The following is a 17,670-nucleotide window of genomic DNA, read 5'->3' as shown; positions in this document are numbered from 1 at the left end:
AGAGAAAATCTGTGTTCTTATTGGACAAGTTCAGGTACTACCTCCCAGTTTCACTTCTTTTTAAAACGTTTTCTCCCTATTGAACATGACCCAGCTATGACTGACTCAGTCAAGAAGAGAAAATAGAGGGATAGCCTTAGCTGCCTGTCTTGGCAAAAACTATAGCATCACCAAAGGTAATTAACACTGGTGCTATATTGTGATGCCGTGCGTGGTTTGCTGACGTGCTCTTCTTGTTTCTCGAAGGTCATGTATTATTGCTTAACATGGAACTGGCCTGTTATTTTTAGGCCTCACCCCTGCCTGCATCTGTTCCCCCTTGTTCTCCCCTGCTCTCACCTTAGAAAGAGAAAACATTCCAGCTGCGGAGAATGTTAAAGCACAGCCGTTCCTCAAGCCCCCCTTTCTCTCCCCGTACATGCACACATACTTCCCCCTCTTCTGTAATAAAACACACACTACTGCCCATTCAGAAGGTTGAGCTGACACTCCGCTAGAGCTGCCTCAAATCTCTACATATACAGTCACTGGTCTGCAGGACCGGTCTGAATCAACATTTACTTCACCCATAGAAGACCGTTTTTATTGAGTATTATGTGGCAAAAGTATTATATTAGCATGTGCATTATAACAGGGAAAACAACTATTGATTCTTTCAAACCCCTACATCGAGAAGACATAAAAAATAAATTTAACTCCTTTGTAAAGAATTATTACATTAGCAGAAACCAAATGGAAAGAGATAAAACATTTAAATTGTTATTTTTGTAGTGTTAGTAGTAGAATAACGGCACTAATTGAGATTCCCTCCCCTTAACCCAATGTGCTGCTTCAGCCAGTCTCTCACAACCAGCCCATTCATAAAACTGTGGGGCTGAAGTGTGTGCATAGTGTGTGTAGGTGGGCAGGATGCATGTGCGCATGTGTGTTTGTAAAGAGAAATGACCTATTCACTCATATAACCACACGCACACATGGACGGACACACATTGAAGAGGAATCATCCTCCCAGGGCGAATGGTATCCATGCATATCTGGCAGTCACCTGGATGTTTTTGCAGACTTGTTGCATAGCAGCTGTATTTTGGAAAGTTGAGAACACTGGGCTGCGTATTTCTTTTCGTTTGAGTGGAGAGAGAGCAAAGAGAGGGAGAGGCTCACCAATTCACTCTCCCTGGGCTCCAAATGGGGACTGATTGGGCCAGCTCTGAACAAATGAGTGAGCAGGGGAACACAACAACACAAACAAGAGAGAAGGTGGAAAATGAATGTCGAGGCAGAACGCTTCCTACCGAAGAGACAAACTGCTGTGAGCGTTCGCACTCAACTGCACTCTCTATCTCTTTCTGTCTCTCCCATTCTCTCTCCCCGTTTCCCCTTTTCTCTCTAAAGGACTGGAACGGCATCTACAGCCACAACTTCCTATATAATTACTACAAGGCCCAAAACTAAACAATCGGCCCACACAGCTCCGAAATTACTGGATCAGCTCACATCTTGGAACACTCAATGTGTAGAGAAAGAGAGAGGGGAGAAGGGAGGAAAGGAGAGAGAGAGAGGAAGGGGGGGTAGTTTGGGGTGTCCAGATTTAAAACTCGGCTTAGTTTGTACAGAGGCAGGAAGAGGGAGGGGTCAGAGAATCCACTCGTAGAGAGGGGGGTCACAAAGGGGGTAACGTAGTACTGTAGAAGTTTTTTTATGAATGGGGAGAGGGGGAGACACGCTTCCTCTTACACTCAGGAGAAAATTTATGAATGGGACGTGTCTCTTGGGCTGCTCTCCGTCTAACAGAACTTAAAGAACTCTTGCTTTCCACACAATTTGTATTTCAGTAACAACACATTTATCAATGGCTCATTTATTCTCTCTTAGACAACTCTAAAAACCTTAAAAAGTAGAAACTAAGTAAACATTCAGTGCGTGGAAGATTTGATTGACATTTGACTGAGTTCCCTCCCTGCAGCCAGATAGATTGAAACAAATGGGTCTGTCAGTATCCAACAGCCTCATTAAAGATCAGATAGGGGGTTTTGTCAAACCCCCAAAAGTCAACATCCCCCCTCCCTTTTAGCTATCACAAGCTGAAAGTCATCCCCGTCTTTATAATTAACTTCATTTCATAACGGTATTCAGTGAATCATATGTTAAGGAACAAACATGTATTGTATTCAAGCTTGAAGGTCAATTACCTTCAAATACACAGTATGGGTCAGAGGTAAAGGACATGTGTTTACATAACCTTCCCTCAGTGGAACTCTGCAGACAGAGCCTGCTTGTTATCTGTTATTGAGGGAGAAGGGAACAGATAGATATATTTACCAGATGTGCAGGTATTGCACAATCACTTATTGTCCCCCCTCCTCCCATCTCCTTCATCTAGCGCTCTGTTTTTACTCTCTTCATCCCTCTCTCTCTCTCTCTTTCCCTCTATCATTCACACCCATACAGGTAACAACCTGACTCAGAATACAATGTTTGATTTGCTGTGCCGCCTTTTCAATACGGCCTCAAAAAAATGTGGTTACAAGGAATTAGGATTTTGTTTGCCAGCTTTGCGTCCTGTACTCTGAGTTACTATAACATCTGACCTACCTGTTTAGAACTATATTACAAGGGTGAAGAGTGATGAGTTTGATGGAATAATGCATAATCGGGTATGGGAACAGACAAGGCTTTCATCTAACCCACTGGGGGCTTCAATAGACTCGCTACCAAACAAGTAGAAGAATATCTTTATGTCTATGGCAGCCTGTCAACTTGGAGCTTCCCATCACATCATGTTGAATAGAGAAGCCCGAAAGAGTCTTCTGGCCATTGAGTGTGAACAGCAGGAGCTAGCAGAAGCGTTGTCTGTCAACCTGAGCCCGTCTCTGCTCAGACTACTGCATATAAGTGAGCTGCCTGTCAAAGTGAAGCCCAATGACCCTACGGATCATACCAGGGTCAACCATGGGCAGCAAGCTGGCAGTGAATGGCTGGGTTGGCCTAGGGTTAAGTAGACATGACCCTTGCGTGCCCTAGGGTTCATCACCACTTCCTCCTCCTCATTGTTGGCCCACAGACAGGAACAATATGTTTCACTGGGCATGTGTCACTGGGGCTAAGGGGTTTTGAGCAGGGCCAGGGGGAACTCCGTTGCTAAGTTTTACACTATAAAACTTCTGACTTATTTTCAGTTTAAATTATGTTCAAAACATGTTTAATTGAGACTTTATCCATTGAAATTGCTATGATAATTCTGCATCACATTTGCTGTTAAATATACCAATGTCCTATTAATCGTCATTTTGAATGGACTCACCCATAAGGACCTATTCAGATTGACAAAAATTGGAAGAGTGTTTGAGGAGCGGACTGGCGAAGATACACTACATTGCCTAAAGTATGTGGACACCCATTCAAATGAGTGGATTCGGCTATTTCAGCCACACCCGTTTCTGACAGGTGTATAAAGTCGAGCACACAGCCATACAATCTCCATAGACAAACACTGGCAGTAGAATGGTCCGTACTGAAGAGCTCAGTGTCTTTCAACGTGGCACCGTCATAGGATGCCACCTTTCCAACAAGTCAGTTTGTCAAATTTCTGCCCTGCTAAAGCTGCCCCGGTCAACAGTAAGTCCTGTTATTGTGAATTGGAAACGTCTAGGAGCAACAACGGCTCAGCCGCGAAGTGGTAGGCCACATAAGCTCAAAGAATGGAACCGGAAATGGAAAGAAATGGAAAGTGCTGAAGCGCAAAGCGTGTAAAAATCGTCTGTCCTCGGTTTCAACACTCACTACCGAGTTCCAAACTGCCTCTGGAAGTAACGTCAGCACAAGAACTGTTCGTCGGGAGCTTCATGAAATGGGCTTCCTTAGCCGAGCAGCCGCACACAAGCCTAAGATCACCATGCGCAATGCCAAGCATCGGCTGGAGTGGTGTAAAGCTCGCCGCCATTGGACTCTGGAGCAGTGGAAATGCGTTCTCTGGAGTGATGAATCACGCTTCACCATCTGACGAATCTGGGTTTGGCGGATGCCAAGAGAACTCTACCTGTCCCAATGCATAGTGCCAACTAAAGTTTGGTGGAGGAGGAATAATGGTCTGGGGCTGTTTTTCAGGTTTGAGCTAGGCCCCTTAGTTCCAGTAAAGGTAAATCTTAACGCTACAGCATACAATGCCATTCTAGACGATTCTGTGCATCCAACTTTGTGGCAACAGTTTGGGGAAGGCACTTTCCTGTTTCAGCATGACAATGCCCCCGTGCCCAAAGCGAGGTCCAAACAGAAATGGTTTGTCGAGATCGGTGTGGAAGAACTTGACTGGCCTGCACTGAGCCCTGACCTCCACCCCATCGAACACCTTTGGGATGAATTTGAACTCCGACTGCGAGCCAGGCCTAATTGCCCAACATCAGTGCCCGACCTCACTAATGCTCTTGTGGATGAATGGAAGAAAGTCCCCGCAGCAATGTTCCAACATCTAGTGGAAAGCCTTCCCAGAAGAGTGGAGGCTGTTATAGCAGAAAAGGGGGGACCAACTCCATATTAATGGCCATGATTTTGGAATGAGATATTCGAAGAGCATGTGTCCACATACTTTTGGCTATGTAGTGTATTTCGATTTTTCAATTTACATTACATCCTTGCTTTACCTTTCATTGTGGCTGGCATTGTGACATTCTTACTCTGTAGCTCCGAATTTACCGTAAATATCACAGTAGACACTAGCCAGTAAGCATGCAAACTATTCAACAATGCAAACAACTTTTCATCTAGTTAAAACATATTAGCTACACTCTTCAATAATGCAACCCTAGCATTTTACACTCTTGAATAATGCAACAATTCACAAGCATGTGCAGACACTCTATACTTTATTTTATTTTATTTTTTATTTCATCTTTATTTAACCAGGTAAGCCAGTTGAGAACAAGTTCTCATTTACAACTGCGACCTGGCCAAGATAAAGCAAAGCAGTGCGATTAAAAACAACAACAACAAATAGTTACATATGGAATAAACAAAAACAAAACGTACAGTCAATAACACAATAGAAAATCTATATACAGTGTGTGCACATGTAGTAAGTTATGGAGGTAAGGCAATAAATAGGCCATAGTGCAAAATAATTACAATTTAGTATTAACACTGGAATGATAGATGTGCAGAAGATGATGTGCAAATAGAGATACTGGGGTGCAAAAAAATAAATAACAATATGGGGATGAGGTAGTTGGGTGGGCTAATTACAGATGGGCTGTGTACAGGTGCAGTGATCGGTAAGCTACTCTGACAACTGATGCTTAAAGTCAGTGAGGGAGATAAGTGTCTCCAGCTTCAGAGATTTTTGCAGTTCGTTCCAGTCATTTGCAGCAGGGAACTGGAAGGAATGACGGCCAAAGGAGGTGTTGGCTTTGGAGATGACCAGTGAGATATACCTGCTGGAACGCATAGTACGGGTGGGTGTTGCTATGGTGACCAATGATCTAAGATAAGGCGGGGATTTGCCTAGAAGTGATTTATAGATTACCTGGAGCCAGTGGGTTTGGCGACGAATATGTAGTGAGGGCCAGCCAACGAGAGCGTACAGGTCACATTGGTGGGTATTATATGGGGCTTTGGTGACAAAACGGATGGCACTGTGATAGACTACATCCAATTTGCTGAGTAGAGTGTTGGAAGCTATTTTGTAAATGACATCGCCGAAGTCAAGGATCGGTAAGATAGTCAGTTTTACGAGGGCATGTTTAGCAGCATGAGTGAAGGAGGCTTTGTTGCGAAATAGGAAGCCGATTCTAGATTTAACTTTGGATTGGAGATGCTTAATGTGAGTCTGGAAGGAAAGTTTATGGTCTAACCAGACACCTAGGTATTTGTAGTTATCCACATATTCTAAGTCAGACCCGCCGAGAGTAGTGATTCTAGTCGGGCGGGCGGGTGCAAGCAGCGTTCGATTGAACAGCTAGCTAAGCTACTGCTAGCTAGTAACGTTAGCATATCAAACATGAACGTTTACCTGTCTCATACAAATATAAAAGTACAATAACATTATCATATAGTGTCATTCTCAGTATAGTACATAGATAGCTAAGAAGCAAGCTAAATAAAATAATTTATGTATTCTCATTAGCTATCTACATCATAATAGCTAGCTACTAACGTTATCCAGTTAGCTGAATGCTGACGTTAGCTAACGTTAGCTGAACCATAGCTAGATAGTTAGCTCTTAGTCCTACATTACAATTTCAGCATATTAAAGTTACCTTAAAACCGGGGTCTTCAACCGTTTCTTGCCAGGGACCCCCTCCCAGGCAAACCGGCGACCCAGGGACCCCCATCAAATGTTTGCAAAAAAACGTTTTCACGTCTTGTCTTATCATCAGGTGAATGATAATGACAAGGAGAGGTAATCAACATTTTAAAATAAATAGATTTGGTAAATAGTTGTTCATTATTTTGACCTACCCACATTATAATTAGAAGAGGAAGAGTAAACTCTATCATAGCCTATTAGCTAGAAAGGTAACTAACTCCAAAACCATTTTCGCTAAGAGCAGCTGTTTAGCTGGTTAAACAACATTTTAGGGGGGCAACTGTCAGGCGAGTGTCGTGCGTTACCTCCGAAGGTAGCTAGCGGTCGAAACGTCAGCAATTCACAGTTTTAAATTACATAATTAATAAGTATATATTCTCAGGATTTATTTCGATACCTATCGAGAATCTCCTTCAACTTTCGTCAATGTAAAAAGGGCCTCACTCTATGAATGGGTTTAAATGAAAAGGGCACGGAGGACGCTGTTTGTAAAGCGCACACTCCCCTACAGATCCTGAATCGCCGTTGTCTAGACACACAACAAAAAGGGTAACCCATTCAAATACTAGCAACGCAGTTGTGTAGTATAGTATATTGCTTTCGCCTCTTACACATCAGACATACACAAAAGGGAATCTTTGTACCTGGACTCTGAATGATCTTTTACTGGTTTCCTGGGCCGATCCATTCAGCTTTTCAAAACCATGCAAATGGATGGAGGAGGACAATAGTAGCATCCAAATTCACCCATGATGAGTAGGTCGTATTAAGTATGTGTCTTGGAAATGCTTTGTTTCCCAGGCATTGGAAATGCTTTGTTTCCCAGGCAAAGATTACCGTAACTTTGACAAGTACAGTAGCTGCACCCAAGCCTTGAACAGTTTAACAACCCAATGCTGACCCTCTCTCTCTCTCTCTCTCTCTCTCTCTCTCTCTCTCTCTCTCTCTCTCTCTCTCTCTCTCTCTCTCTCACACACACACACACACAGTGACACATGCAGTTTTTTCTTACAGTTTTCGGAGTGGAAATCAGGAACAAACTGCTCATCACTGTCAGGAACTTGAGCTGAAATAAGAAAACAAAGAGAAACCGTTAGTCATGTCATGGGTTGAGCATAATATGGTTAGCCTTGCTAGCCTTGGTGATCTGTCAATTTATCTAGACAGAGTGAGCACTATGCTAGCCTGTTATGCTAGCCTCCCTAGGCGAGTGAGCACTACGCTAGCATGCATGCTTAGCCTGTCTGATGCTAGCTACATCTCTCCATTAACTGAGCCAGTCTTGGTGCTTCATGCTGTCCAGCAGCCTTGCCAGTGTGGAAGCTCAGCTCAACCTGCCCATGGGCCTTGGCGGTCATGGTGCTGGGCCTCGTCAGACTCTCTCTTTGGCCATGAAACCTGAGTCACTGCCTGGGTCCAGCCAAGCTACCTTCACTTCCACACTTTCCAGTGTGCCAGCACTTTTCCATGAGCGACAGATCAATACCACATAGTCAAGGGGGGAATGAAGCTTAGCTGTTGGACTCCATCACAGCTACGTGCTACCTCGCTCTCCTCATTTCATGTGGCATTTAACGTCTTGATGGCACAAACACTGATTTATTCGTTAACCCTTTGAGCTGCGGCTTGGAAGGGTTTAACCTCAGTTATGCCTTGACCGCAGTCAAACATCGTAACTGTGATTATTGACTGTGTCTAATTTTGTTCTGATCTCAACTAGGGTCAGGAGTTTTTCCTGACCACATGACCTGACCGGGAAAAACTCTGATTCCCTTCTGATAACTTATTTCGGTATGAAGGACGATGCTCTGACCAGTAGCGGTGCGTGGGTAAAATCACTGGCGAAGCCAGAAAAAAAGCCATATTATAACCTATGTGCTGTGATAATTGTGTTGCTTGCTCTATAACCTGTTTCATTCATATGCCTTGCGACCGTGATATATAGGCCTAAGGCTGAGACAATAAGAAGACACAGTGGCAGAATAAATTCAACATGGTCAAGCACGTTAATGTTTCTAACATTTTTCAGACTACTAAACCACTATTGATTTAGAAAAAACTGAGAGTTACCGCAAGTCGCAAAGAAAACAAGAGCTGCCTCCACTATTACAGAACCATTTCAACTTCAACATTTCAACATCATCAAATCACCTGTGCTTAGTCTAATACAGTGACAACTAAAAGAGACCAAAAACAATTTCGTCCAATCAACGTAAGCTAAATATGATGTGGCTGTCCATGGTTCTGATTTCTGTGTGTGTGTGTGTGCGTGCAAGCAGAAAAAACATGTTGACTCACCCTACTTGTAGAGAAATGCCAATGCCATCCTCCTCTCTTTCATGTTGACGAAACGGTCTATCACTCTGTCCTACAGTACACAATTGTATTTTTTGTTGTCCTAGGCCACCTGGCTAAAACTTCCTTTTTATGGGCAACGTTAGCTTGTTAACATTAGCCTTCTACATCTAGCTACATATTGAACTTCTATCCTCTCAGGCCAGGGGCACAATGTATGAATTTATGGTTGGATCAGATTTGCCGTTATAATCATTGGCCACTTGGGAGAATTAAGTAAATCCACAAGTCCAAATCCCTATCGCCATCCATGGCTAATTTAGGAAAGGGACAATTTTATCTAGCTAACTAGCTAGCCACCGGACAACAACACAACGAGATGCAACAATTCAAGTTTCTGTCAATGACGTATTGCTCTCGATGTGATGTGATTTGAGGGAAGCCAAATCCAACCTAGCTTCCCTTGACACTTTTTTTGGTGTGCCAGGACCATTCACAGTTGAGCTCACTCAATTCAGCTCAACGGTGATTGGCTATTATTTTATACTTTTTGTTATCAAGGGAGGCCAAATGCTCGCTGGCTTCCCTTGCATTCAATGCTACGGGTGGCAACAATGTCATACTCTTTTTTACCAGACAGCATCAGATAGATGCCCTACACATACAGAGACAGAGGGGTGCTGTTTCGCTCACTTGGATGCTTTCTCCGGTAAGATACAGTCAGCGTCTTGCAAATTGAAGGAACATTATGAAAGATAAATTATTATTATTATTAATATTTTTTTAAGGTGGGGGGGCCTGGCTTCCCTTGGCATCCATGAATACATGCCACTGGCTCTGACTTGAGGCCTAACGATGGCAGCACAGGGTGATTTAAGACCTTAAGAGGTGCACTTACAGTGGAGACAGGGTTACTGTCACTCACACAGACTAGCTATTGAACCAAACTGGTGATTAATGGATCAATACAGAGGTGGAGCTGCCTTCCTTTCCTCCACCCATGGATCCCATGTCAAGACATTCAGTTGGAATCGTATTCTCTTTCTAAATCCTGGCCAAAGATCCACAGAGATATGTTTTGCCCTCATTGATGTGAATTGTGACAAGACGTCAGCGGCATGTAAAATGTGTGTATGTTGTTTACTTGTGTGTGTGTACTTTCCATCACAGAGCACAGACAGACTAAACAGGCTTTTTAAACAAGGAAGGAAATCAGACGTCTTCTGTCAGTCTTACACCCATTTAGTGGAGCTGGAAGACATTCTTGGTCAGTCTAGATGCTCTGCGGCTAGTGAAGTGTTCTGGAATTTGTCACCTGCTTTGAAGCCTTTGAGAAATTGTTCTTAAGGTTAAGCTAGAGGTGGTAAGAGGACGAGGAACTGAGAGAGAAGTAGGGGGAGCTGAGGGCAAGTTTAGGTTAGCACTATTTCGATTTTGGTCACAAGGCCACTATCTAGTATGAATGAGTGATGTTTTGTTGAATAATTCAATCATAAAAACACAAAAAATTATCACATTTAATTAAAAACTGGACCTGGTGAAATAAATATTAATGTATTCATACTAGATTTTAACTTGCAGTCAGTTTAATTTACAATCTTATTATTGACATTATAGTAAAATTAACCCGATCCTACCATCTAGGCCGTATCTGATTGAATTGTGGCAGTCATTATGCAAACACAGCCCATTGGGTACAGATGCAAGTGGGCTTGGTAGTATTGTACTTTTCTGTTTGCTGAGATGTTCAGATCCAAATACATTTCCAATATCAATTGTCCCCCCAAGCACTGGACTTTGAACCACACAAACAGGTTAGGAAATCCAGATTAGTGGACTGCCAATGCCCCAAAGGGTGAAAAGGTCAAATTTACCCAGTGAGCCATGAGCATCTGATTCGCTACCCACGGCTGAATGGCCTAACACTAAACCTCGCCTGCAGCCAGGCCTAGAAACCTTTACAACCGACATGAGTCTAATTTGAAAGGTTCCTGCTTTTTCATAAGCCTTTCCATTGCTTTGGTCTTGCACGTAATGGTACACGTCAACTCTTAGGAAAAGTTGATGGTTATCATTAAATACAGAGACACCAATCTAGCCGTAATGGCCAACGAAAACAAAATGCCACCACATGGGAAGCACATGTCCCCTCTCCACTCTGAAATCGTTTAAAATAATGAGAATATGGAACGTGAAATTGTATAGTATTATAGGAAACCAAATCTGAAGTTTCATTTACTAACATTAAAAAGTCTCTCAAATTGAAACTATGGCATAACCAAATGTACTTAACACTTTACTTTTTTCCTCAAACACAGAGCAAGGGCAAATTCATAGCACCCACAAAGAGAAAGTTAGTAAGTGCCAGCGCCTGTGACATCACCCAGCCAAGTTAAAGACCCAAACCTAGCCAAAAGGCCCCCTCTTTCACTTCAGTTACCAGACCACAAAACAAAGCAGGGAAACCAAAACGGAGTGAAAATAGGAAATAAGAAATTCAACTCCACTTTCACGTATTTCTGCCCCTCTTCCTGTGAGGAGGAAACCGGATGATGGCGTCTTGGAGCATGTTCAGATAAATGACATTGATTTCTTATATAATGCTGCGTCCTGTTCCTATACGGTAATGCTATTACCCCCTTTTAACTTTTGCCCTAAGGAGAACGATAAAGCTGCTTTATGAGAAAGAGCAGAGGCCAATATTTAATCCACCAGATCAAATAATAAATCATTTCCACTAGTTTCAACGTGTCTAAAATGGAACACGTTGGATCCAGCTAAGCAAAGGAAGAGAAGAAAAACAACATGAAGGATGTCTGAGCGTCAGTGAGACTGGCTCGTAGACAAGAGCACAACCCTGTGCTTAGGGAGCCAGAGGGAGAGTGTGTGTGTGTGTGCGTGAACGCGTGCACGGGTGTGTGCGCGTGTGTATCCGATTTGCTTCCAGGAACACCTCGCCAAAGGCTTTGAGGTGCAAGTCAGCACAAGACAGAAAATGTGTTTATATGAGCGCAGACACATTTCCCTTTTTTCTTCCAGGCACCTTGAATTACTGTTTTTTTTCTCAATGGGAGATCCTGGGAGGAGCGTAGAACTCTGTCATAAACGCCAATGACAAGATGTGACAAGCTCCTGAACACTCTCTCTCTCTCTCTCTCTCTCTCTCTCGTAACTTTCCTGTCTCCTCTCTTTCTTCCACTCTCTCTAGCAGAAAACTCCCTCCAGCTATCGAGTTTTTACAATGCAGGTGAATTTCTTGCAACCACAATCAGTCACAGTGATAGGCCTCTAATTAATGCAACAGGACAGAGGTGTTCTGCCATAACAGCTCAAAAACAGGCTACTATTTAGGGTTAATTAACACATTAATAGTTACGCCACTGACTTCCACCCAGGCTGCTCGACTTTTTAATTCTTTCTATAGCCCAGCGACAGTCCTCCTCTAGCCAATCTGTTGATGCAGTACAACAGAACCCCATATCTACTGCTATGCTATATATGTTACCTTTATGGCTGACTGAATACAAATAAAATGTCCATCAAAGGGATCAGACTTTGGGGGTGGTTCTCATTGTTGGCCCTTTTATTGGTGTTGGATCTGTCTTTGTCTGTGGAGCGTAGTGGTGTGAACTTGCCAGTTTGACGAGAATAGGTGCCGAGGCCGATATACAAAGAGAGCATTGTTTGCTGGGCATCATAAACAGTTGTTTTTCCTAAGAGAGAGGCCCATTTGAATGACTTGAACCCTTTTCACACTACCGTGCCGACCCGAACCGTACTGTGTTGGCTCGGGTATTTTCTTTTCACATTAGCCTTTCCAGCACAGTTCCAGCAATTATGGTGGATGCGTAACCAGGCCAATACAGTACAGCTCGGCTCAGTACAACTCAAGCATCCACAACAACTTCTTTAAAGTAGTCTGTGTCGATAATACTTGACTTCTCACAGGATCTGGTTATAGATTTTGGTCATGGTCCATACTAAGGATGCTACTGTGAACCGTCCTCGACCATCAAAAATGGTTACTTAAAAAAAAAAAAAGCAGATAATGCATAACTTTAGAAATCCCCTTTCCTCACAACAACAGTCTGGAAGTATCTCCCATTTAATCACTAGTGTACTCACTACTCTTTTACCATGAACACAGCACTGGCAATTCAAGACTCCTGTATATGTACTCCTGAGTGGCGCAGTGGTCTAAGGCACTGCATCGCAGTGCTAACTGTGCCACTAGAGATCCTGGTTTGAATCCAGGCTCTGTCGCAGCCGGCCGCGACCGGGAGACTCATGGGCGGCGCACAATTGGCCCAGGGTAGGGGAGGGAATGGCCGGCAGGGATGTAGCTCAGTTGATAGAGCATGGCGTTTGCAACGCCAGGGTTGTGGGTTCGATTCCCACGGGGGGCCAGTATAAAAAAATATGTATTCACTAACTGTAAGTTGCTCTGGATAAGAGCGTCTGCTAAATGACTAAAATGTAGAATGTAAATGTACGTATAGAAATGACCCTTTTGCTTTTCATTTAAGGCAGTACGATACCCTCTCGAGCCAAACAAAATAATGTTACATAAGTTGTCTGGTTGTTTTGTTGTGTACATTATGTATACTGTAAACCAGACTCGGGTCTGAAAGGATTTGAGGTGCACTTGATTCAGCTTGGAGTTTGCACTTTTGGGACTTTTCTATTGGCTCCATTATGCAAAGAAAATCAACTGAAGCTCAAGTATTTGAAAGCATTTGACATACCTGTATATTTGACCCAGGTCTGCTATAAATCATAGGATATCAATTTGGCTGGTTCAAGATGGCAAGCATTTTGTAGCAGGCTTCATTTCTTTGTTTAGAGATTATTTAAGCATTACATATTGCCCTGCCACTTCTGGGCCCCAGATTTCCCAAACGTTACCAAACAGGTGTGAGTCATTCCTTAGTGTTGTTGTCCCGTCCTAACATATAATTGCTCCTTTAGAGCGCACGTCATATTGTACCTTTAAACTCCACACTGCTGACAGTTGCTTATGCCTGCCTGGGTCCATTTCATTGCTATGTGCCTTTAGTGACACAGGCCTAACATGCTGTTTGTTTGCATTGGCTGGGCTTATTGGCACGCAAGCCCACTACATGCCAACATGGCCAAAATAGGGAATGTTTACAGCTTATCATGTCCTGTCTATGTTCACTGAGGAAATGTTTCTGTCGTAACATATCACTAATGACCATGTGTATTGCATCAGAATGTTTTAACTCCCAGAGACTTTCTTCACCTCTTAAAATGAAAAGGTCCTTGTTTTACTTTGAGAAACTAAGTGTCGCTACTCCACTCTGTGTCCTGTGTGTCTAACACTCACTAAAGCGGTGGTATTCAAAATCGGGGTTGCGAGTGGGGTCGCGGGGGGTCTGCAGCCAAAATAATCATATTTAATTTGTATTTTTTTTTTGAAAAAACATTAAGAGTACAGATTATTGTATTGGACAATATACAAGCGTTTTTCAAAAAGATAATTTGAAAAATAAAATGTTATTGAGTAAATGTATTTATTGGTTTCTTTTCATTTTGATAAGAGATGAAAATGCAATTAATTGAAGGTTATTTGTTGATGTAAAAATCGGAATTGACCGATTTTATGGTTGTGTCATTAGAAATTGTGTCCCCAAAAAATCTGGCGAAAAAATTGTGTCCCCACTGCAAAAGTTTGAATACCACTGTAGTAAAGGAAAATATGCCTTTCTTGATGTCAACTGAATATTTGGTACATATGACTAATAGTCAAATGAATTGTAGTTATCATACTGTACATTCTTTCAGTCCCACTCTATATTAATACATCTGTAGGGATTTAATAAATAATTTCATGAATATACTTCTGGAGAAAAGACCTCGATCATGACCGAGAGTTGTTTGAAGCCATTGCTGCTTAGTGGTGGTATAACACATTTATAAGCATAGTTTAAGTATTCTAACCTATGTTCTCATCAACCTAGCAGTCATCAAGTAATGTATTGAGAGTAAGAAATTGAGAAATTGAGATCAAACACACTAACAACTATATCAATAGACTCCTTTTGTAATGATCATTTCTATGTTCATATGTCTGTCCAAGGCTGATCCTCCAGGGTATCAATACCACTAATGTTCAATAGATCAAATGCATATTTAAACATATTATCTAACATATTGAAATATTGTTGACCTTTCCCCAGTCTCTGTTGCTATATGATTTATCATTGCCATTCTCACTGAAACATAGCAATTCATCAAAAAACACATTTATGTAAATGCTGCAGGCAGTCTCACCTTCTGTGAGCCATGTCTCCTGAAGTTGGCTTAAATCCTGAAAGAGGTCTGAAAAAGGACGAAAAAACGACATGAATACCACAGAATGACAAGATCAAAGATCATTAATCACAAGATGGTCTGGTCATGTCAGCTAGTTCAGGTTTAGGCAAGTTAAGTCAATCCATAAGTAGAAGTCATAAATCTGTATGATGCTTTGGTAAGCAGAACATTGATGAGGTAAACTTGTGTCATGTAAAGGGGACATTGCGAGCTTCCTTTGGAGTTCTAACTTTACCTTCAGATTCCTGAGGGGGTAATTCCGTGTCCATGTATTTCCTTTTTGCAGCCATCAACAGTCTATTTAGGGGCCCATTTCCTTGTGACTTCTGCAAAGCATCAGAAATATTACAGAAGTGGGATATACACTCAAACATGACATGTAGCCTACCTTAGATGTCATAGGCTACATAGAACCTTCCACTGTCACTAATTGGTTTAGTTAATTAGTCAATATGGCTATCAACACTAAAATAATTACATATTACATTATAATAAGGATATTATAAGGCTAGTATTCTCCTATTCTTTTTATTAGTAGTAGTATCCAAATTATTATAGAGTTGTTAAGTGTCAGTGTTTTTCATTTTTTTCTTATAATTCCAGACTGAACAAGTATTTCCCTTCAAATACCATTGAGAACTACGCTCATATTACCTATGATCAACCCACAACAGAAAACCAACGCAGCTTGTCACCGTAAACTGCAACAGTGTTGCAACACAAACGCTCTCTATCGTTCCATTTGCCCTCTCAAATTGTTAACCGATTTACTAGGTGACACTGTCAACATGTCCTGTCTAGAGACAAGCAATGTGTTAATGAACAGTGTGAAATAAAAGCTTTCATTTAGTTTATGTAGTAAAACAATTATGCAGAACTTTTGATAGTTTAGAAGCGAATTAAAATAGTTTTCTTCGCGCACACATTTGCTGCAGACAAATCTCACGCAAAGGGCGATCAAAGAGAAAGCCCGGTAGCCAAGTCTTAAAAACTGAGCACAGCATTTACAAATACATTACTTTATCCATACGTACATTTGCTAAAGTGTAAGGCACTTGCTGGTCCAAATATCCATCCATTTTATAATCCATCCGTTAACCGTTTGTGGTCATTTAGGCTGAGTTAAATGAGATCCACGCAGCCTGCAGGGAGAGAGGGAGAGGGACAAGAGGAGCGATAGTTGTGAATGGAGCTGCGAGAAAGCTGCATACATAATGAGCGCCATTCACATAAAATGCAGAGGGAAGCGATGGCGAGCTATTACCCAGCGGGCTGCTTCCCCCTTTGCCACGGCCACGTCTAGATGGAATACAGCTATTTTGTATTTATTTTTTTACATTTTAGCTAACCATAACCCTTTTCCTAACCTTAACCCAACTCTCCTAACCTGCTACGTTAATTATCCTAAACTGCTGAGTAAGTTCTCCTAAACCTGTTACGAAAAGTCAATTTTGACAAAAGCTGTATCCCTTCTAGACAAAACCCTTTACTGCTGGTTCGTGACTGTCGTACCGCACAAAATTCTCTCAACAAGTAAGCCTATGCAATGTGCCTCTTCTTTGCTCTTATAGTTATAAAATGTTATTTGTTGTTTATAAATGGCTTATAGGTTTTATGTAAATATTAATGGGTCACACATTATTTGTATAGTCCTGATTTTCCATCTGTAGATGCTCTACAGATGGAAAATGGTCATAACATCAGTAAACAATCTGTTGATAAGCAACTGCTTGCTAAGGTTACGGTTAGGGTTAGGTTTGGAATAAGGGTTAGGATAAGGGTTATGGTTAGAGCTAGGGTTATGGTTAGTAGATAGTTAGTTGAAATGTTGCTGATAGTCTGTAGATAATCTGTAGAGCATCTACAGATGGACTATCCAAATAGTGTTACCTAATAATGTTGAATTTTCATTTTTAAAATCAATAAATTGTGTTTTTATAGGACCATGCACTTATAAAAATAGGCTTCTCTTACTAAAAAGTAGCCTATACTTTCTATTTCCACCAACAACCTGAAAGGAAATGGAACTGTGGATAATGTGAAAATTAACAGATGTCCAGTCTCGACTGTACAGGCTACAGGGCAACTAAATAACTCTTGCTTATAATAGTCAACTATAAGAAAACTAAAAGCTGATGCATGTGTAATAAGCATGGGACAGAAATGCCCCAAAAAACAAGGGTGTTGTCAATTATTTTCCAGACTTGAGTGTTGATTTGGACTACGTAGACTTGCTTTACTTGCTCTCAGACGCTTGCTCGGCCAAAGGACTTGGTGATTGGTGGATTTCCTCTTTCAAGGGGTTGAATTTCTGCTTTTGTCCTAATGAATGACCTGACTTATGAATGAAAACTAGGTTCCCTCTTTGAACCAATCAGCTATGAGACTGTCCGGGTCCCTAGCAACCATGGGTGGAGTTAGAGGAGTGGCAGCCAATCAGAGCTTGGGACTCAGAGAGCCTTTATTCTAGATTTTCCAGTTGTTTTTCATTCACAAAAAGAGAGAGAGGTAAAGTTGGGAAAAAACTTCCATTCATAAAAACCTGCCCTAGCTTTAATGTCCCTCTTGCGCAGACACTGTCAAATAAGTTAATTTGTTTACCTTCTTACACTTCTTCTCCTCACTTTGAATGACTAGGCTACATAACGTGTTTTACAGTATGCAATGTACAACTAGCAATTACTTTGTTCACTGAATGAGTCAGAGGTCGGCTATTTGGAACACCTTTTGAATAGAAATTA

General features: G+C 41.7%; 1 protein-coding gene across 3 annotated transcripts in view; it reads right to left on the bottom strand.

Moving 5' to 3' along the window:
- LOC121547293 (ETS translocation variant 4) overlaps nt 1-16,160 on the bottom strand; it is a 38,900-nt gene extending 22,740 nt beyond the window's left edge. The window contains exons 1-4 of one of the 3 annotated variants that reach the window (XM_041858473.2): nt 15,964-16,160; nt 15,165-15,255; nt 14,888-14,935; nt 7,311-7,364 (exon numbers count right to left, since the gene is read on the bottom strand). In XM_041858473.2, the coding sequence (XP_041714407.1) occupies nt 7,311-7,364; nt 14,888-14,935; nt 15,165-15,255; nt 15,964-16,020 (250 nt within the window). In that variant the 5' untranslated portion in view covers nt 16,021-16,160. The remainder of the gene's footprint in view (nt 1-7,310; nt 7,365-14,887; nt 14,936-15,164; nt 15,256-15,963) is intronic. The other 2 variants (XM_041858474.2, XM_041858475.2) reach the window with 2 other exon arrangements.
- Between the last annotated feature and the right edge of the window lie 1,510 nt (nt 16,161-17,670).

The sequence above is a fragment of the Coregonus clupeaformis genome, chromosome 31 (assembly GCF_020615455.1).
Source record: "Coregonus clupeaformis isolate EN_2021a chromosome 31, ASM2061545v1, whole genome shotgun sequence".
Taxonomy (NCBI): Eukaryota; Metazoa; Chordata; class Actinopteri; order Salmoniformes; family Salmonidae; genus Coregonus; species Coregonus clupeaformis.
The sequence above is the reverse complement of the archived record's forward strand: the minus strand, read 5'-3'. Positions and strand labels throughout refer to the sequence as shown.